Source organism: Liolophura sinensis, chromosome 6, assembly GCF_032854445.1.
Source record: "Liolophura sinensis isolate JHLJ2023 chromosome 6, CUHK_Ljap_v2, whole genome shotgun sequence".
Taxonomy (NCBI): domain Eukaryota; kingdom Metazoa; phylum Mollusca; class Polyplacophora; order Chitonida; family Chitonidae; genus Liolophura; species Liolophura sinensis.
In genome coordinates this window covers 52137214-52159949 of record NC_088300.1, presented here as the reverse complement: position 1 = coordinate 52159949, position 22736 = coordinate 52137214, and the positions used below count along the sequence as shown (strand labels likewise).

General features: G+C 37.8%; 1 protein-coding gene across 3 annotated transcripts in view; it reads right to left on the bottom strand.

The window, feature by feature from the left end:
- LOC135469343 (mediator of RNA polymerase II transcription subunit 25-like) overlaps positions 1 to 22736 on the bottom strand; it is a 54181-nt gene that overhangs the window by 21777 nt on the left and 9668 nt on the right. For all 3 annotated transcript variants that reach the window (XR_010444314.1, XM_064747970.1, XM_064747971.1), the window contains exons 5-10: positions 20728 to 20848; positions 20365 to 20430; positions 17078 to 17165; positions 16382 to 16450; positions 15846 to 15980; positions 14534 to 14746 (exon numbers count right to left, since the gene is read on the bottom strand). Coding sequence is in view for 2 of the 3 variants with exons in the window: in XM_064747970.1 (XP_064604040.1) it covers positions 14534 to 14746; positions 15846 to 15980; positions 16382 to 16450; positions 17078 to 17165; positions 20365 to 20430; positions 20728 to 20848 (692 nt within the window). In the remaining variant the exon portion in view is untranslated. The remainder of the gene's footprint in view (positions 1 to 14533; positions 14747 to 15845; positions 15981 to 16381; positions 16451 to 17077; positions 17166 to 20364; positions 20431 to 20727; positions 20849 to 22736) is intronic.

The following is a 22736-nucleotide window of genomic DNA, read 5'->3' as shown; positions in this document are numbered from 1 at the left end:
TTTTTTACTTTCAGCACTCCTAAAATCAGAAGTATTACAATAAGTTCCTTTTTTACAGGAAGAAATGTGAACAAATGTGTTCCTAGTATTCCAATGAAATGGTTTCAAGACAGCAACATTAAATATATCATAATTTCATCAGTTTTACTGAAAAAAACTGCCATAATGTTAGCAGTTCATTGCATGCTATTTACACATAAATACTGATATGAACTTAAGCATATAAAATAATCATGAAGCCAATAGTTTATATACTCATGTAAATTTAAACAGTGCAATGTTGCCACAATAATTGTATAAATACTCCAGTACCGGTACTTCATTAAAATATATGATGATAGCATGTTTTAAAATTTTGTATCACCACTGGTTCAATGTTGATGTGCCTTTCTCAAAAAGGTCAGAATAAAGAATTGAGTTTGGATAATACAGTCACCATCACCATGTACAGATGAAAAAAAGAGATGACTCTCATGCTGTCATCTTTATATAGATTCACACATCCCTTTTTCCGAGTTCTCCACTCGCACTTTCACTTTCAATGATAAGCTCCTCATGCAGAAAGGATGAAGAGAAGTCTATGCCTGCAGTGTCTCAATGCTTTGGATTGACCACTGACAAAATAATTTAGGCTAACCATGAACATTTTCAGTTCTTAGATCAGATCATTTAATACATTGAAGTCATCAAAAATGTTTTGTGCAGCAGGCTGGCCGATTTGCTGAATCCCTGGCTGCATCATTTGCTGATTAGCGTGTCCTGCCGGCGCCATCATAGGAGGCTGGGCCACGGGGGCAGCTGCACGAGCTCGCTGCTGCATCATTAACTGCTGCTGTCGCAACTGTTGCTGATGTTGTTGTTGTTGTTGCTGATGTTGTTGTTGTTGCTGCTGCTGTTGTTGTTGTTGATGTTGGTGTTGTTGTACCTAGAATAAATACAACAGCTCGCATTCAAAAGAGTAAACTGTACTTCCACATCATACGAAGGGTATTAACATTCAAAACATGAAAGCTTGACTCCATATTGATGGCCTAGCACACCTGATTTTTTGTTTCTTGTCTACCGCCCACAAATCATTTTACTCCCCGCCTCGCATCGAGTAAAGCAATTTTGATTTCGCCGAAAATCATTACAAAAGGTGCCATTACTGTAAAATAATGATATCCGGTTACTAATGATTGATTGTTTAAAAATGTTTCTGCTGTTTTTACCAATTTTAACAAAAGCTTCACACAGAAAAAAAGGAATGAAGAGCATAAAGTTGATTCTAAAGACGCTTGTGGGTTAAATTAAGACTGAGATAAATGATGCTTCTGAATATTAAGTATAAAACTTTGACAGAAATACCTTTTAAAAACAAGTTGTAAACTAATTTTTAAAACATATGCAGCTGTTCAATTTTTAACTGATTTTTCTGCAAATATGAGTTTCCCACAATGATGATACTCAATTTCAGCAAACACATAGCAAACTAAAGATTTTATATTACTTTTAACAGATCTTTCAATTGGGCGTACTAGCACCTGTCTGAACAAATACATTTTAATACTTGTGCACCACAATATATTGTGAACTGGTGCAGAGTTAACTGACCTGATTCAAGAGCAAATGCCGCAGCTGATCCTGACTAGCCATTTGTTGTTGGGGTTGTTGTTGTTGCTGCTGTTGCTGTTGCTGCTGCTGCTGCTGTTGTTGTTGTTGCATCTGTAGTCTCTGTTGCTGTTGGAGAGCAAGTTGTTGTCTTTGACCTGTTGAAAATAATCGAAGTACTGGTAAGTAACCAGAACGCTGTTCTTTTTTTTTTTTTTTTTTCTTTTTTCGCTGAAATAGTTGTGAACTATCTCCACAATATTTTGCCAGACTGGCCTGTGGAACAAAATAGCAACAAGTAAGTCACAAATTAAATATTCCATCCGATTGTTTCCTATGCTTTTCTGATTTCAAACAAAGGTTTATTTCTTTGATTGGACTTTTACGCCATGCTCAAGAATATTTGTATTTTTTAGATAAAAGCATCTGCTTTTCTTGATCATCAAGTTCTCCTACGGTGTAACAGAATCTTGCAGCATTGACACAAGGTTTGAAGAACACTGAATTTGTATTAACATGAATCAGGAATTTTCCCAAAATTGAATTTATTCTTGACAATGAATCATTGTTAATCATCAATTTATCCTAAATAATGAACAAACTGACTGACAGTGATGGCTACCTATGTTTTATTCCCAAAACCAATGGGTTTGACTGGAACGTCTATATGTCGGTCATGAAACTCCAGTGTATTATTGGACAGATAAAACTGTCAACTAAGCAAGCTTGCCCAATATCATGCAATGGTAAGAATCACAGAAAACATGCCAAACCACACCAGACAACATGACAACAAAGTCTCCTGGGTACCGTACCTTGACAGTGGCTATCAACATTTACCCATACCCCACTACTGACAGGGCTGCAGTGACAGACTTCATTGGTATTACCACTATCAATGCTTAAGACAGAACTGCAAAGTGGATTTAAAATCTTCAGAGTGGCTTTTCTTGATGTTAATGTAAATATTACTAGTACATAACAGATGTCCATAAATGTCACATCCAACTGTATAACATTATGTCTGTTTCATATAAAGGATGAGACATTTTGTAACACAAAACTTTAGCACGTAAATCGTCTACGCGCTTGCATCTGGGCCACAAACCTTAGCAAACTCGTCTAAAAAGCTGGAAAACAGACAGATAAATACAAGGCACATTTAATGACGAATAAAACACTTTTGAGCATACTGACGAACTGCTGACAGCAACTTGGTGAGGCAATGTCCAATATCTGCTCAGTAGGGAAGGCAAGGGGTAAGGGAGGCGCCATTGCCACAGCACATGCTCAAGCAATTCAAACGTTTAAAAAGAGACAAACTGGAAGAAGGTGAAACCTACTGGATAATAACAACAGAAGGAAACAGCTAATACAAGTGTTCTGTTGTAACAAGAATCAGCCAATAAATGTGAGTGTAATGGACTTGATGGATCAGCTGATGAAATCAGCTGTAACATCATGGGAATACACCAGTACATACCCGTGTAGTAATTGGGGTGGGGCCCATTGAAGTACATGTCATCTAAAAGGACAGAGATTGGGGTTGACATCAAATAAAACACTGGATACTCTAATGAAATGAACTTCACATGAATGCAGCCTCAACAAAATGTGGAGGGCAAAGGTCAATAAAATGTAAAGCCATCTTTCCTTCAGTCTATGGACAAACAAATTATGAACATAAATATTCCCCCTTTAAGACCACTTCCCTATCTATGAACAGTCAATTTTAGTTTGCATACAGAGCAGAATCTGTGACAACAGCCAAAACAATCGTAAAAGGTAAATTAATATTGAGTAAAAATTGTACGTCTGTAAAACATTTCTAAGTCAAGTAGGACTGGAAATGTAGTCAAAATTAAAACAGTCCATTTCTAGGTTTCAGTACTCTGTGCATCAACTTAATATTATACGTAATACAGCCTAATGTGAATATCATTAACAGATATTAAATACAGATGAATCCATTTTCCCACCAGCGATCACACTATGACAGCATACACTCTGACAGATACATTCTATGACCAGTCTAAAGAACATTACTGAACTATATTCTGATACAACAGAGACATTTTACATAAATGAGGGCCACTACACTTGTACAAACATTCTTTCTCCTGACACACACCCATTCAGGAAATGTGCAAAAAATCTTTCCCATACTTGGATATTGGGCTGGTTCCATTTTTCATCCAGACAATTTTTGTTTTGTTATCTTATGAGGATGCTAACAGTAAGAACTACACTGACTGACCACCTAAATATTCACACATTTGAAAGGAAGTAGTTCCCCAAAAGAAAGAAAATGAAATGTTTAAAGATGTTTCCAGTCATAGTTTAAAATAGTCTGTCTAGAGACATTTTAAATGTTTTAGCCTCCTTTCAACTGAAAAGTGTAAATAGCAAATGACTTTATTAGTGAGCTGTTCAGTAAATGATAGCAGTACTTAAATATAAATAAATGAACGACTTCAATGACCTTGTTTAAAATAATGTCAAGTTGGAAAGCATTAGTTCATACGCTATGTTAGCACTAACATCTAGAGCACTCACAACACCAAGCCAATTAATTCAGCTACGGAATTTAACAGAGAAAAGACAGATGCTTCAAAAAGATGCATGTTAAGAAAGCCGCAGCAGAGCTTTAATACTCCAGTAAACTCATATCTGCTACATCAAATGCTTTATTAATACAACAGCATTAGACTTCTAACGTACACAATCAATCTCTATGGTAACATTAGGACACATGCGTCTGTGATGTTACCCTGCAGAACAGTGGATTCAGTCTACATTTCGTTCCTTCACTCTACCCTACTGCAGTGTAAAGAGAATCTGCACTGAAAACTTCAGATTACACTGATTCCCATATCAGGGCATTAGATCCCGTTCCCTTTTGAAAAGAAGCATGTTATTGGTCAAACACTGACAGCCTCTGTAAAAGCTACCACGACTGGTCAAAACTGTCCCCCTTCACATCACTGATCTGCTCAGCATTGTAATTGAGGGCACAATGGGTGGTGAGGGAGGGGCTGAAGCCTACATATCCACTGTACTGCAGAGTGCTTTGAGAATAATGGTCCCTACACAAAACACTTGGCTCACACTTCTGTAGAACAAACCACAGCCAAAACAACTCCAGATTTCCTGCACACAAAGCTCTCCTGTAAAAACCACAACGAGCTGAGACATACCCATCAAAAGCTGCTGTTGTTGTTGCTGCTGCTGTTGTTGTTGTTGCTTCTGGTCCATAGTCATCTTAGTTTCAGTTCTGTATTGTTGCAATGCCTGGAGCTTTTGCTGCAATGTGATAAACATGAAGAAGGAATGAACCTTTCAATCCAAAAATCAAAATGCTTCAGCTAACTTTCGTCTTTCAAACAACAAATTTATTCATTTCATTAGTGTTCATACCATATTTAAGAATATTTCACTTGTAACATAACCTGGTTTAGTCAACAGTGGGAGAAAATCGGACTGAGTGGTAGGAATTTAATTTGACCATGTGACTTTACGAGACACCTGCAGAATTCATCATAGACGTTGGTGATGTTTGTAATAAGTTTGAGATTAATCTTACTGGCACATAACAAAATGCGCTGAGCATGATTTTAATCAAGTTCCTCATAACAAAAATTGATATGTGTAAGATTTGTTGAAATTGGCAAATGTTCACGGTGCACCATGCTTAAGAATTACTGGGTGAGAAGACTACAGTGGAAGTGGAACTTAACAAAAATATTAAACTGCACATGGACACTAATCCTTCATATCTCCTGAATTTACAATATTTTCCTTATACATTGTGTGTAGCTCACACAGTTTGACAATGAATGGACCATTGGAATGGAATACTGTGAACCTCATCAGAAAGGTCACACTATCACAAATCTGTGGAAAAGACTGGAAAAGATGCATTATCCCCACAATCAACTAAACTGTAGAGGGGATAATATAAAAAGCATTTCTATAGATTTCTGATGTAGGCATTGAGGTCACCAGCCAAACTTAATTAACTTTGATTTATCTATTTATTTTATTGGTGTTTTATGATGTACTCGTATTGGGTATGACGTACCCAGACTGAGCCTGCAGAAACCCACAACCATCTGTAGGTTGGGAAGGGTTCGTACAAATGAAATTCAAGGAGTTTTCCAGGAGTTTTTTGTCATTTTCAAGGCTAGTTTAAACATACCATGGTGCAAAATATAGACTATATTTTAAGTCTGAATTATAGATGCTTTAATTTGCATGCATGCAAGAAATATCTGCCCTTCACCTCTGTAATGCGACACATTCTTTGACTCGGTCTTGGCTCAGTAAAACAAATGAACGCCACATATCATTATGCAGGGCTTCCTCTGGGTCAGTATTTTTTTTAGCCAGTGACTTTAGCCACTCATCAGATTTTGTAGTAAATACTATTTTTCTTTAGCCATACTTCCTTAGCAGCCATGACTCTTGTAGGTGGCCTTCTGCAATTAGTTTTTATCTGCCTTTGTGTATCTACTAGAATCAGTTTGGTCTCTTCCAGCTATATCTGGAGGTTATCAAACCTAACATTTAGAACAATTGTCCTCAAATAATGGACCAATGCTTGGCAGCATGTTTTTGTTTTTTTGAGAAAAAATAATCAACCCTTTTTTCAACCTATCTGTATGATCCTAGTAACATGTAATTTCCTCTATCAGAAAAATTTGCTGCGAAATTAATTTGTAAATTCAGTTCATTTAAATGCAACATTATGATCAGTACATTGGATTAACACAGTCTGACAGGAGAAAACCAGACGGTGTACACATTTATATAACGGCACATATTCTGAAAAATTTAATTTACTTGGATCCCAAAACAATAGCTTATTAAGTTGAAAAGTTAAAATTTTTCATGAGAGGTAACTTCATTTACAGGTCTAACTCTACCTTGATTTATTTCGCATGATAATTTTTTTTTTGTTTTTTACAATTGGCAATGAAAGGCATCCCCCAAAATGATTCTCATTCGTTATCTAACAAAAATGATTTCAAACGTTATTTAATGTAAGTCAACTTGCAACGATGCTTAACCCCCTTTGTAGATTTCTGTCAAGTAATCGCCATAACAACTGTGGTTGTTGTTGTTTTGTCGAGATGAAGCCATTTGAAATAAAAGCAAGTGAATTATTTTCATAAGAAAAATTGCCAAAATCTGCTACAAACCCCAGAAAACTTTCGAGTACTTGAAAATGAAATTGTATTTTTCAAGCACTTTCAACGAGTTTCAAGGGACTGTGCTTACCTTGTGGGGGCAGACCTTCTCAAGGAAGCCAGCATGAGCTCTACTTAATTAACCATTGATTACATATATGTAGTTATGACTGAGTTCATGGTGTACGTAAAACCAATCCAGGTCCCGAGGGCATGATACATGTCTGCGATGAAATGTATCAGGGATAACTCTTCCCTACCAGATAGCTTGTCTGTCCTGTTCCATCTGTAGAGAGTTAGCACTAGTCTGCATGGTCACTCCTCCTTGCATGTTCATTGTAGAGCTTGTCACAGAGGGGCACTGTCAATCACATATTACAAAGCTATTAAAACACATGCTTCTTTCTATAATGACAATCTGAACAGCCCTATTGAAAAGTCTCAATAAAAGCTCAAACAATTTTTTCAGATATAAAATAATTAAATCTAGATCATCTAATCACTGATGAACTACCAATGTGGTTGCTGTGAGTTCAAGTCCAGCTCATGCTGGCTTCCTCTCCAGCGGTAGGTCTTCCAGCAACCTGCGGAAGGTCGTGGGTTTCCCTGGGCTCTGCCCGGTTTCCTCCCACCATAATGCTGGCCGCCGTCATATAAGAGAAATATTCTTGAGTACGGCGTAAAACACCAATCAAATAAACAAATTAACTATACTAATGAACTATAGTAATACTTACACCTGTACAACCAGGGTTCAACATTTCAGATATACTTTTCAAAGAATTTCAATTACCTAAATAAATTACCCTTTTTTCTGGATCTTTCAAGGATCCTTTAAATGTACATTTTCATTTAAAGATAAGCTGGAAACTTGTACATTTGTTTTAGAAAAAAAATTATGTATTTTTTTTACTGGTGTTCAAAATGCCACGCAAGATTTTTTCACTTAGATGGCAGGTTTGTAATGCAGTTTTGTCTCCAAATTCATACTTAAAATGTGTATAAATCATACTGAAATCACACCTGTTGTGTCTGCATGGTGATGGGTGCCCCTGTGCTGCTTACAGTCTGCTGCATCTGCTGTACACAAGAAAACATCAAAGTTTGCAACAATGAGAAATACTGATTTCACAAAACAAATCAAGAGTACAGACCATGGGAAATATACAATGATCATGCCGGAAACATGCATGAAAATGCCGAACTATGTCAATGCATGAAGTGTAAAAAACTTAAGATGACATGCATGTAAAGACGAATTACTATGACATGCCTGTAAAGAAGAATTACTTTGTCCATCGGAATGAAGAAAGTGAAAGATAATTTACATAGAGGAGCATTGTAACATTGTGCGTAATATTTGAAGCAATAATTGTAACAATGAATATAATAGAGTGTGAACACATCTGATGAAGTAAGACAAAAATACAGACTACTGTAATTCCTCAACCTGTTTGCATGGTGTTTATTCAAGCATATTCTGAATGCATTATTCTGTGTAGGCTGACAAGACTTTTTTTTTAAGCCCCCAAACTGGCCAATCCAACAAAATGAAAATGGGCATAAAATGTACTGAAAGTGGCTCTTAGGTCGAGGAATTAGGGTATCACCAAAAGACACATTGTGACATAGTTGTACACCATTTTCCACCCTCAACATTGCTGACACTGGACATCCTGGTAATTCCAAACTGGTGATATTCAAATGAATAAACATGGTACTTTACATGTGTTCAAGATTCGCTTCCATGGATATACATGCATACACTAGAACATTCTGTATTGTGTGCAAAAAGATTAAGTATATATACATATATATATGTGTGTGTGTGAATCATCGAAAGTTAAAATTGTGAAGTACATACAGTAAAAGCATATGTATGCATATTAGAATCAAAGAATCAAACACTGTTGATGATCGCTATGGTTACCTGGGGAGGAGTTGGCATACTGTGTGGAACTGTCATTTGCTGCTGAGTAAACTGTACACCCTGTATCATCTGCTATAGTTGACAAGGACAGGACAAAAATGTTCAGTACACATGCTTTCAACCTTACGGCTAATCTTCAAGTCAAAAGTCTAAGCAAACACCGTATTTACATAACTGCATGCAGCTATACCTGTGTACCACAATCAGAAACAAAATTGATCCTATTCTTTGAGGTCAAGTTTAAAGGAGAAGAAAACTTCAAAAAATGACGTTATAGGCTGAAAAGAGCACATTTTTTTTCTGTGTGGTGGAGCCTGATGCATAATTTTCGATTTTTCTTCGCCATACACGTAAAGCCTGAAGACTTTAAGGCTAGTTCTTAGGCAAAATAGACTTGCCCACAACGACTTTTGGTGCTGACTTTATTTATAATTTATCAACTCGAGGTACATGTTTTAATTTTTTGTGGCATGCACCTGCGAGGAAATGTATACTCTTTTCATTGGTATTTATTTGATATTTACATTTTCTTCTCCTTTAAAAACATACAGTTGTGATTTTTGCATATCTTCTCACTTGTCCACAAAATAATGATCTTAAAGGATACATAAAACAGAAGAAATATGAAAAATGATAATTTTTTTCATCATTTTTGAGGTATATGCATATTTTATATTTCTGAATAACCCCTCAATTTGAAGTATATTTTCCTCAATGGATGGGAATATTTGGAAATTGCCACTGATGAACACACTTTGAACCTTGAACCAGATTAGCTTTGTTAAAACAAAGCTGTTTTCACAGCTACCACCACAGCAGGCTACTTAATTTCCAGACTGACTGTTGGGCCTAAAGAAAAATGACCTTTTTACAGTGCCTATTTGTGAAGCTTTTCTGTAAGTTGGACCACATCCCAATTCAGAGAAATCTGTCCATTAAGCCACATTCTAAGTTAATTGGAACAGACTCAGTCTCCACTTTTATATGGTAAACTATATCCTAAACTCCATATTAAAAAATGAAAACCAACCATTTCATGTATCCTTTAATTTACTGGCCTTAATTTTGTCAATGCAATTTAAATTTCACTTTTTGTCTCTCCAAAAACAGTATGTGGACTGGTCGTCGGGGCTACCTGACTACATAGCGGTTAACCTACAGCTGTCTTACATGTACATAACATCACAGACAAACAATGTACTGCTGTTTACATGTTCAATTTCTACTGCTAGTACAAAATAAAAGGATCATAGGATTCTGTGCACAAACCAAAACACATTCTAATAAGAAACATTTCTACAACTAAATCATTTAAACTTTGCAGAAAATGCATCAAGTTTTACTACTGTATACTATCAATGTGGGCTGTACTCTCAAACACGATGTCAAAATCCAAGTCTGGAAACAACAGATTAAAATTTTGCCCAAAACATGTTGTGAAAAACTTTACTCTTTTTTTCCCAGTAGATACATATATATATATATATATATATATATATATATCTTTTACTGTGACAAATACTCCAAAGTTCTTGTTTCCAGATATGAAAAACGTCTCCATTCATAAAATTTAATGCACTCCAACACTGGTACCAAAAACTATAAATTGTGAACACTAAAGAAAAGTACATAAATTATAAAAAAAAAAAAAAAATAAGACAGCAACACTTGAATGTGTAGTTTTTCAATCATCATGAAGGCAATGTGTCTTTACACTGCAACAAAATTTCTCACCATGATATCACTGTTATTTTTACTTTCAAATCCTTCCTCACAATTTGCATAATAACATACCAACACCATTCATTAGAAATTAGATTCTGATTAGGCATTATTAAGAGAAAAACACTGTTTGTTCTACAATCTTTGAAGACATATTTTGAAGTATAATATATTTTCATTGTCCTACTTCAACTTTCTCAAATTTTTTCTTTACTTTTGTCAAACTCCAACACAAACACAAACTCTAATTAAGCTTACTGTTCAGTTACTGTCAGTACTGAGTGAAAAATAAAAAATCAATAAAAACTTAAAAAGGGGAACTGAAATCAGTTGTGCAATTTCAAGACACCAAAAAACAGATAATTTATTAGCTCAAAACCAAAACTGAGAAACCATGGTGAGAAACTGATCTGTGAGAATTTGCAAACTTGGTTAATAGATTAAACTATAAAGATCAATTAGAAGGATCAGTTTCTAAAGAATCACCTTTTGTTTCTGTTGGTTTTTGCTGGATGTAATCACCTGTCTGATACCATTGACAAATTCCATCTGGTTTTTAGGAATCATGCCAACAAAAGTTTTCTTCTTGGTGTTGTAGAGCAACATAAGTATGCGCACCTCACACTGGGTAATTGGGGGGAAGTGAACGCAGCCAGCCTGCAGCAAAATACACCCACGATATAGATAATGAATTAAAATTACTCACAGTCTTAATGCCAACAAGGCCTGAGCGCCTTTACAGCTTCTGTACTTGACAAACGTTTTAACTTCTTGCTGGAGTTGAAATAGCATGAGCTGGATTTGAACACCCAACCTCACAGGTCTAAGGCCCGACAGTCCCAAATGGCAGTCACTGTAACCATCTGAGCCAATCGATGCCCACAGCCTGTTGAGCTTCCCAGTACTCAAATAGACACTGAGGTAAAAATATGCGCTGATGATGGCACCATGCCAAAAAATACTGTAGACAGTGTGATTTCTTGTCCTGTGTAAGTCTTAGCAGGACATTATGATTTATTTATTTATTTATTTGATTGGTGTTCCACACTGATCTACAGAATATTTCACTTATATCACCGCGGCCAGCATTATGGTGGGAAGAAACCAGACAGAGCCCGAAGGAAACCCAAGACCATCTGCGGGTCAATGCCTGACCGTCACATGTACAAGAACACCATGAGGACATTTACTTACAACCACCAATCTATATTTTGTCTCGGGTAATATACCTTGGTAATCTGTCAGCAATCCACAAAAGAAAACAGGAAAGTCAAACGAACAAAATTTTTTCAAAAGTAAAGACTTTTCAGGATGTTAGTGAGAGGGTGTGCTATAAGACATGATAATTAAGAACTTTAGGAATGGTAATTCACAGATCTATACTTACAAAACCATTGAACAGAACTTTATAGAGATTCTTCAGAGCGTCCATATCGGTCTGGGCAAAGTGGAAAGAAACCATCTGAGATCTGCGCAGGAGGTCATTGAGTGGATTTAGAAGGCTATGGGGAATGAGCTGCATGATCAGTTTGTTTGGCCACTTGCTGGCATTCCTACAGAGGAGAGAGATGAGGTAAATGTCAAATAATACTGGAAAATTAACGATCAACTAAACCCCGTAAAGTTGATCAATTCTTAAGACCTATGACACGAAGGTTCCAGACAAATTTAGACAAGCACAATAGACAATAATAACAATAATGCAATTTGTATTTCAAACCACATTTCAATTTAATAAATTATGAAAAAAATTCACTTGCAGTATAGTCCAAAAGATGATAAATTAATAGCTCTACCAATTTATACTAAGAACAATTACCCTCATCATGAAATGTTACAAATATCTTCTATTTTCTTAATACTTCAAAAAAATACCATCTGTCAAAACAATGCTCAACATAGATACACTATCAATTGACAGCATAATTTTATTCAAACCTCCAACAGCCATTTCAAAAATGACATTTAACACAAGAAAAGATGCATGTCTATAAATCACCAACTATTTTAAATTCACACTGTTTCCCTCTCCCCAACCCTCACTGATAACAAGATGTTCTCGGTTGGGCGTGATGATATTACGTACAGATCTGCCTCTCCCTGAGCTATGGACACAGTACACGCCAGAGACCGCGTAAGCTTGGCTGAGGAATCTGGGCCTGGCACCTTAGACTTCTCCTGCCACTCCAGAGCACCTGTACAAAAACAAAGACAATTTCTTCTACAACAAAGTAGCCTTATTCTACAACAAAGTTGTTTTTTCTACAACAAAGTAGCTTATTCTACAACAAAGTAGCCTTTTTCTACAACAAAGTCACCTTCTTCCACAAAAATGTTCTGGGTACACTGTGAAAATGCATCTGACCTTTGGCAGAAGCAGAGGCTGCTACATTTTTAAAAAAATCACCTTTACATTTATACATTACAGCTGTGTATTGTAGAGAACAAGAAGAAATCCACAAACATTGATGCTCCATCTTCTTTCCATTTTACTTCATGTTTTGGGTCTCTATAAAAACCTGCTGTAATGCTACCACCTTTACGCCTCTTTGCAATGTGTTTATTTAAGAATATTCTGAAGGCATAATTATACTTTTTGTGACATCCCGAAACTGGCCAATCCAACCAATATTGATTTGACTCTAAAATGAAATTAAACATGTGCACTGAAAGTTGTTCTTTCACATGCGAAAATGTTGAGAAAAAAGGGTAATACAAATCTTCAAAAAATAAATATTGGAATCCTTTACATTGTCAATGTGCATACCTTTAACCTTGCCAGTCATTGCCAATTTCATGTCGCACCAAAAGTAGCTTTTGCAGTTGACAAACATTCAAGTCCGGTATATTTAGGTTAACAGCAAGCTATGATCTGCAGTCATTTGCATTTTGATTTTAAAAATGTTACAAGACAAAAAAATAAACACACAATTCAAGCACACAAAACATGCAGTACAGTTTATGGGAAGAGAAAACAAGAGGGCCTCCTGGTGGTGTGAGCTGTTGCCCTTTGCCAGTCACCTCAATGAATGGCCACAAGTGTTTAGTATATTTGGGACAGTTTGGGTATGTATGTATGCGTGGGGTTTTCGTTGTACTTGACAACTTTTTAGTCTTGGGACGAGGAGGAGTCATTAGATGAGTAAGGAAAATGACACCTGGCAAAATTAGGTGCCCTTACCTGTCCACACGGTCTTCCTCTGTTGAGGAGCTGGGGCACGGATCATGTTAGGGGTGTTGATAGGAGCGATCGTGCCCATTGGTTGTTCTGGGTTACCAAAGGGTGCCTGGCCCATGGCTAGAGACTGGTTCTGACCACTCATGTTTGGCTGCATCATGATATCTCCCTGGGACATATTGGGCTGAGATACCATATGTGGCTGGGGATTTACTAAGGTTTTTGTCTGTTGGGTGGAGAAAGAGCTGACTTGTTGTGGTATGGACCCTTGGCTTTGAGAGACTTGGATTTGTGCCATAGTTGGCTGCTGCTGTTGTTGTTGGTGCATCATGGACTGTTGGGCGTTGGGAGTCATCATGGTCTGAGCTGGGTTCCTATGGGTCATGTTGGGCTGTTGTGGCATCATCCCTGCCTGTTGTTGTTGTTGTGCCCGGATCATATTCTGTCTCTGGGCAACTGGGAGAAACGATATGTCAATATTTACTTCATGATGACACATAACTATATTTGCATTTTCTGTTTAATATCTAGGATGACAAAAGGAACATCCTCACTTCAAAATCTACATGTCTAAAAGCATCATTTTTTGCACTTAAAGCAATAACAATACACATAAACATATATATATATATATATATATATATATATATACACAGTCTTCTATTTTGATTTCTTTTTTCAGATCATATGATGTATTCTAAAATCCATGTCAGTGACACTTTCATGCTCAAACCAAACACACAGTACGCCCTGCATTACAAAAGCACAAGAACCTATTTAAAGAATTTTGCAAATTCAATGCTGTACACAAACTCATTCAAAGCACTTACCTTTAACAAACATCTCCTTGAAATTAAGCATACATTATTTTACACAACAAACGTAAGAGTCTGATGAGAAAATGATGTCAGAAGAGAATATTACCTTGTTGTTTTTTCAGCTCAGCCATGGACTGGGGAATGTTTGTCTGGTTGTTAAGTATCTGCTGATTGGTTGGAATGGTTTGGTGTGTCTGAGTCACTGGGGTGGGGATTTGTTGCTGTAATGGGTGTTGGGATTGAGGGTGTGACACAGGTGGCTGGGATGTGAGGGTGGCAATCGAGGGTTGACCCACTGTGGCTGATGATGTGGCCATTGCTGTGAGAAAGAAGAAAAAAAAATTGAAATAAAAACAGAAAAAAAAACAAAAAACACATCCATGATACAGACCAGCACATAATGTTCTAAATTGCAGGGCCTAATCCAGCTTTGCCATCTTCCACTGGCGAGAAACATGTCACAAGGCACAATGTGGTGATGTGTCTAGTGACGGCACAAAGTCACACAGATACTTCTAAAAATAAACACCAGCTTCTGATTTCAAGACAGGAACCTTGACAACAGCAAATGTGAGTAGCAGGCAAAAGCACTTGGTATTTTGTAAAGCCGGCAACACAAATCTTCCAAGTTCCCGTAGACAGCATTTTCCAAAATAGTTTGTATTTATACTTACCTTCACTCGTACATTATAAATTTGGGCTGTTTTTTTTTAAATTTTTTACGCAAGGGACACTTTGAAGGTACGGTAATTTGGTAATTGGACACTGGGAAGGGCTGGATTAGAGCCTGAATCCCTTCATTTTAACAGATTCATAATCTTTTTCACTTGCATAAATGGTGTTTATTATTCACTTTAGTTTCTAACTGGGCACATGAATGTTGATATGTAACCACTTATATTTGTGAAGGGGCCTTTGTGGCTCAGTTGGTTAGTGCGCTAATGAAGCGTAATGACCCAGGAGCCTCTCACAAATGCGGTCACTGTGAGTTGTGGCTTCCTCTCCGGTTGTATGTTGGAAGGTCTTCCTGCACCCTGTGAATGGTCGTGGATTTCCCCTGGGCTCTGCCCAGTTTCCTCCCACCATAATACTCGCCACCATTGTACAAGTGAAGCATTCTTGAGTAGGGCTTAAAACACCAATCAAATAAATAAATATCTTTGTGAAAGGTTCTGACAATTACACTAAAAAAACAAACACATTATTTATTTATTTGAATAGTTTTTCTGCCGTACTCAAGCATTATGGTGTGAGAAAGCCGAGCAGAGCCTGGGGGAAATCCACACCCATATGCTGCTTCCAAATATGTATTAACTGAGTATAGCTTTTCTGTCATTTTCTAAAAATAAGTGTAATTTAGAACACAACATTGTGGTCTTGTTGTCAGTGGACATTCAGTCAAAAGATTCTTTACTTACGCATTTGAAGATTTGCTTGTCCCGGCACAGAGCTTGGAATTTTGAACGGCGTAGGGTTGTCAGCAAGTAGGGCAGCCATAGTGTTAGGCGGAGAATGTCCCCTCCTACTGCCAGCCTTTGGACTGTTAGTGACAGCTGAGCAACAAATAACCAGTACAGCATTATCATTATAGCCACTGAACTTGTCAACTTTAACCATGATCAGGACACAAGATGGGAAAACTACACCCATCCAGTCACCGGACAGGGCCACTGGATGAGTCATGATACTTGAGTACCAAGGCATACATTCTTACTGACCAAACTTGGGAGTTGAACCCATGTCTCCTGCTTACGTAACAGAAATTCCCCTGGTCCTCACAGAGCAATATTTTCCTGAACGTACATTCACCGCCAAGTTCCTTGAGTAAACTTGTCATCACATCAATTTTTCAAAACCAAATGTTAATAACAAATCACAAAAATTTATTCATATAAAAATCAACATGTTAAGCTGAAAAAAAACTTCAACTACTATGGACTAACAGGAAACTCACTGTTTAAAATTGAGGAAAGTCGTTCATTAGCTTGTTTTTCTTCTTCAAGGTTAGGACTGTGAGATTGCTCTGAAACAAACAGTTGTGGCTGAACGTAACAGTTAATGTCTTAAACAAGATTAGTAAGTGCACCCTCAAAAACACAAAATAAGTTGACATCAGTGTTAGTGCATTTGGAAACAGCGAGGTTATGTTGTTATCTTGACTAAAATCCCACATTAACAAACTTCATTATCATCATAAAACAAAGTTAAACCATTAAGAAACAAGTAGCCAACAAAAACCTGACCTCCAATGCAATCCAAACCTTACGAAATGTGAGTGAAGGACACTAGCTTCTGGTGTTTTCACTGTAGGTGTTTTCCATCAGATCTGTCCTACTTTGATCATAAAATATCTCTGCTTTTGGGAACTAATCACATGATTGCTTCTAATTTTTGTCATTTTCTTCTGTCAAAAATATCTAGCAAATTTCATAAAAGTTTTATGTTGCAATCTGAAGTTGAATGCTATGTTATATACAGCAATGCACCCTCACAATGTAGTTTATAGGTAGTCATGTGAGGAGTCATGGAGAAACATGGAGAGTTAACCTAGGTTCCAGAGATGCATACACATAACAATTAACAAATTCACTTAAACTGTTCACGGGGATTTGTTGGAATATGGTTCTCCACACAGCTGTACTAAACTCACCTTTAAGCTTGTAACCATGAAGAAGTACCATGTGTTTGGGGTCCACGCAGTAGTCCTTCAGGGGCATGGTATGAACCTCTGTGTTGGACTGCTCATCAGAGAAACACAATAAGTGAGTGAGTGAGTTCTTAGGGTTTAACGTCGTACTTAACAGTTTTTCGGTCATATGACGACGAAGGAGTCCTTCGAGTGCAAGTACGTGTAATGTTCCTCCTTGTTGCAGGACGGATTCCACTGTTCTTTTATCTAGTGCTGCTTCACTGAGACGACTTACCGAAGGCAAGTAAGCCTCCCAACCAGAGCCATTATACTGATACAGGTCAACCATTGCACTATCTGCTTAATGCTGAACGTCAAGTGAGCAAGCTTCAACTTCTCAGGTGTGATCCAACCCAGGATTAACCCTGGATCTACCGCTCCTGAAGCAGAAGCTCTACCAACTGAGCCATCAGGGCCAGTCAAGAAACACATTGTCCAAGACATTTAGGGAACTATCATTTACATATTCCGTACATTCAGATAAAGTACTATATCACTGAACATGTAGCTGGGAGAGGTTAACCTGTAGAGTATGTAAATGATTTGCAATTCAAAACTGCATTTTTAAAATTATTTTATACCTATGATTTGAGTGCTTAACTATTCTGCACTTTTATGACAGCTGTCGCTTTTATGGGTGGAACAAGTCAAAGTAGCCAGAGCTGGTTTTGACTGAGGTTTTAAGCCACGAGATTTATTAGTTGTACCAGGTATTGGTCTATGTTTTACCACAGGTACTGCTGTAATTTTCCTTCATGACACCAACCACTGTTATGTAAAGTAAATATTCTGCAGAAGATCAGATAAAAAATATGCTTTATGGATGGAGGAAACCAGATGGAGCCATGTGGAAACCACCTACCTTTGCCATGTACCTGACAAACCTCTTCAAAAGCCACATACAAACCAGATGAAGCCACACACAAACCAGATGGAGCCATGTGGAAACTTTCTACTTTTGCCATGTACCTGACAAACCTCTTCAAAAGCCACATACAAACCAGATGAAGCCACACACAAACCAGATGGAGCCATGTGGAAACTTTCTACTTTTGCCATGTACCTGACAAACCTCTTCAAAAGCCTCACACAAAACTGATGGAACCATGTGGAAACCATCTACCTTTGCCATGTACCTGACAAACCTCTTCAAAAACCAAACATAAACCTGATGGAGCCATGTGGAAACCACCTACCTTTGCCATGTACCTGACAAGCCTCTTGAAAAGCCACACATAAACCTGATGGAGCCATGTGGAAACCATCTACCTTTGCCATGTACCTGACAAACCTCTTCAAAAACCAAACATAAACCTGATGGAGCCATGTGGAAACCACCTACCTTTGCCATGTACCTGACAAACCTCTTCAAAAACCAAACATAAACCTGATGGAGCCATGTGGAAACCACCTACCTTTGCCATGTACCTGACAAACCTCTTGAAAAGCCACACACAAACCTGATGGAGCCATGTGGAAACCATCTACCTTTGCCATGTACCTGACAAACCTCTTCAAAAGCCACACACAAACCTGATGGAGCCATGTGGAAACCATCTACCTTTGCCATGTACCTGACAAACCTCTTGAAAAGCCACACATAAACCTGATGGAGCCACGTGGAAACCATCTACCTTTGCCATGTACCTGACAAACCTCTTCAAAAGCCACACATAAACCTGATGGAGCCATGTGGAAACCATCTACCTTTGCCATGTACCTGACAAACCTCTTGAAAAGCCACACACAAAACTGATGGAGCCATGTGGACAAACCTCTTGAAAAGCCACACATAAGCCTGACGGAGCCATGTGGAAACTTTCTACTTTTGCCATGTACCTGACAAACCTCTTCAAAAGCCACACACAAAACTGATGGAACCATGTGGAAACCATCTACCTTTGCCATGTACCTGACAAACCTCTTCAAAAACCAAACATAAACCTGATGGAGCCATGTGGAAACCACCTACCTTTGCCATGTACCTGACAAGCCTCTTGAAAAGCCACACATAAACCTGATGGAGCCATGTGGAAACCATCTACCTTTGCCTCATACCTGACAAACCTCTTCAAAAACCAAACATAAACCTGATGGAGCCATGTGGAAACCACCTACCTTTGCCATGTACCTGACAAACCTCTTCAAAAACCAAACATAAACCTGATGGAGCCATGTGGAAACCACCTAACTTTGCCATGTACCTGACAAACCTCTTGAAAAGCCACACACAAACCTGATGGAGCCATGTGGAAACCATCTACCTTTGCCATGTACCTGACAAACCTCTTGAAAAGCCACACACAAACCTGATGGAGCCATGTGGAAACCATCTACCTTTGCCATGTACCTGACAAACCTCTTGAAAAGCCAAACACAAACCTGATGGAGCCACGTGGAAACCATCTACCTTTGCCATGTACCTGACAAACCTCTTGAAAAGCCACACATAAACCTGATGGAGCCATGTGGAAACCATCTACCTTTGCCATGTACCCGACAAACCTCTTGAAAAGCCACACACAAAACTGATGGAGCCATGTGGACAAACCTCTTGAAAAGCCACACATAAACCTGATGGAGCCATGTGGAAACCATCTACCTTTGCCACGTACCTGACAAACCTCTTTAAAAACCACACACAAAACTGATGGATCCATGTGGACAAACCTCTTGAAAAGCCACACATAAGCCTGACGGAGCCATGTGGAAACCATCTACCTTTGGCATGTACCTGACAAACCTCTTCAAAAGCCACACATAAGCCTGATGGAGCCACGTGGAAACCATCCACCTTTGCCTCATACCTGACAAATCTCTTCAAAAGTCACACATGAACCTGATGGAGCCATGTGGAAACCATCCACCTTTGCCTCATACCTGACAAACCTCTTTAAAAGCCACACATAAGTCTGATGGAGCCATGTGGAAACCATCCACCTTTGCCTCATACCTGACAATCTCTTCAAAAGCCACACATAAACCTGATGGGGCCATGTGGAAACCATCCACCTTTGCCTCATACCTGACAAACCTCTTTAAAAGCCACACATAAGCCTGATGGAGCCATGTGGAAACCATCCACCTTTGCCTCATACCTGACAAATCTCTTCAAAAGTCACACACAAACCAGAGAGAATATGCAGCCTCACTGGCTAGGGTTTGGAGTCACTGAGCCTGTGTGAGGACACAACATCACCCCCACCCTCTCCCACAGAGATACATAGTCAAAAGACTATGTCACTGACCTCGTCAAACAGTTTCTGTAATCCAGGAATCTTTCTTGGTGAGATGATAGATAAATTAATTCCTTGCTGCAATAGAAAAACTGTCTGCTGATGATCCAAGTCACAATATAATCATTAAGTTTCTGTACTTGTTCAAAACTTCTGTCCCCAGAACAACTTGTGAATTTCGCATTCTTTGTATGGGATAAACATTAACTACTTAAATACGTTTAGAAAATAAATTAATTTTAAAGAACCGATAATGCTTTCCTTTTTTCCATGTACACATCTGAATAATTTGTTTGAAATCAATGGTTTACTAGTTTTGATAGTTACAATGAAACTCAAACAAATATTCCTTGAACTAAGAAAAGGTAATCTTACCTTTCCCATCATGCTTGCCATCTGGTCGGCCAAATAACCAAGGTAACAGTGGCTCTCCTGGCAGGGGAGTTGGTAAGGTGGAGAGTTACAAATCAGGATACAGTGACGCTCTGTCTTCAGACTGAAAGAAACAACATGACATATGTCCATGTAAATGCGATTAATTTCAAACTCTTCACAAATGTTCACTGGAATGAACAGTTAAATGTCACTTCTTGATACAATTTCTTTCAAGTAGAATACCCTAAACTGCTCAGTTAAACTTCATGTTATTTCTATGCTCTTTTTAAAGCGACATATTCAAGGATTCACACATTAATTTTAGACCCCTGTATTCGGCGGTAAAATTCAGTTAACAACCGAATACTGTGGAAAAAAGAAATCTGTCATCAAAAAATCCCCTAGAGTGCCCCCCTTTTCAAGTTGGTATTAAACACCATGTTCTTCCCAGCTTGAGGCCCTCACCTGAGCCCTATGTTTTCACCAGAAATGTACTGTTTGAGACATACCATATTAAGCAAAAATGTAAGTCAGGTGTAAGGATAATTTTTCTCTGGTCAAAAGTGTGTCAGGGATCATGTAAATGGCATGATTTCCCAGCAGTCAGTGACAATCAAGACCCCTACAATGCCAAGGAAACATTGGTGGATAGGAAATATATCCTTTTACTGATGCACTGTTGCGATGTGAAAACAATAGTAGAGGCACTTGAAAGGGCAGACTTGTGCATTTTCCAAATCCATACAGGAAGTTAATTTACAAGGACAAGGCTTATATTATAACCTTAAAACTTCATACAGGACAACATGATCTTGGCTCCCTTCTTTCTGGAGTATAAATGATTGACAGGCAAAGTAAATTAGGTCAAAGGTATTCACTGATCTGTGATGAGGCTCCCTTGGGTGCTTACAACTTAGCCAAGCATGCAGTGTACCTGTATGGAGGATTTTCTCTGATCAAGATAAGCCCTGTCTCTTTTCATGACATATGCACGGTTTGTAACTGTTTCATTATGTACCTCTCTAGTCTGAGCAGGATAAGTCTTATCTCTATATTTTGCACATGTTTACTTTTGATTTAATGTTTGTTAGTTCCTTTCTTTCCCTTAATACAACAACCAACAACTGAACATGCATCGCCATGGTTAACAACAGTTTTATGATACAATGTATATCTCTGACCAGGATAACATACTTTTAAAAGCATATGTGTGTGCCAACAATAAAATCATGATCAGAAATGAATCTCAAATGAAATTAAACTTTCTCTCTATATATATTTCATATATCCTTTCACATTCACAAAATTACCTGTCGCTAAAGTGGAATTAAACTCAAAGATCAGGTTAAAGTCGGCATTTAAAATACAAGTAAACTCAATCTGACCAGAACCAAAAACTCAATTTTGAGTTTCCGGTTGTACAGATTTGAACTTCTATGAATCCCTGATATTGCCAGTGACAAAAACTTTGTGCTGCAATTTTAAACATCATGTACATCTAGCTAAGACTCCTAGATGTCCGCAGACATTTGTCTACCTTCGAGTGGACAATGAAAAGTTCAGTTTTATCCGGGATTTTCCTTTGACCATCCCCTAACTCTTGTTGCTATATTTAGAAACATGGATGTACATTAACTTTTTGGACTGGCTAATTATGCAGCACATCATTCAACTTCAGGAAAATGGATTTACAAAGTTTTAAGAAAGATGGTTTTAAGTTCTGTAGGATGGTTAACAAATCCTGCCTTGGTCAATCATATTCTTTAATACGTAAGCAAGAGATGGGCAGTTAGATTCATCAATCATCTAAACAGGGCAAATTAAGACTCTCCTTTGTGAAGAGTAGTACATATAACATTATACACATATATATACTTACACTTTTTCCGCATCATAAATCATAACTGTCAGCCTCAGAAATATATAATTAAGACTCTCCTTTGTGAAGAGTAGTACATATAACATTATACACATATATATACTTACACTTTTTCCGCATCATAAATCAT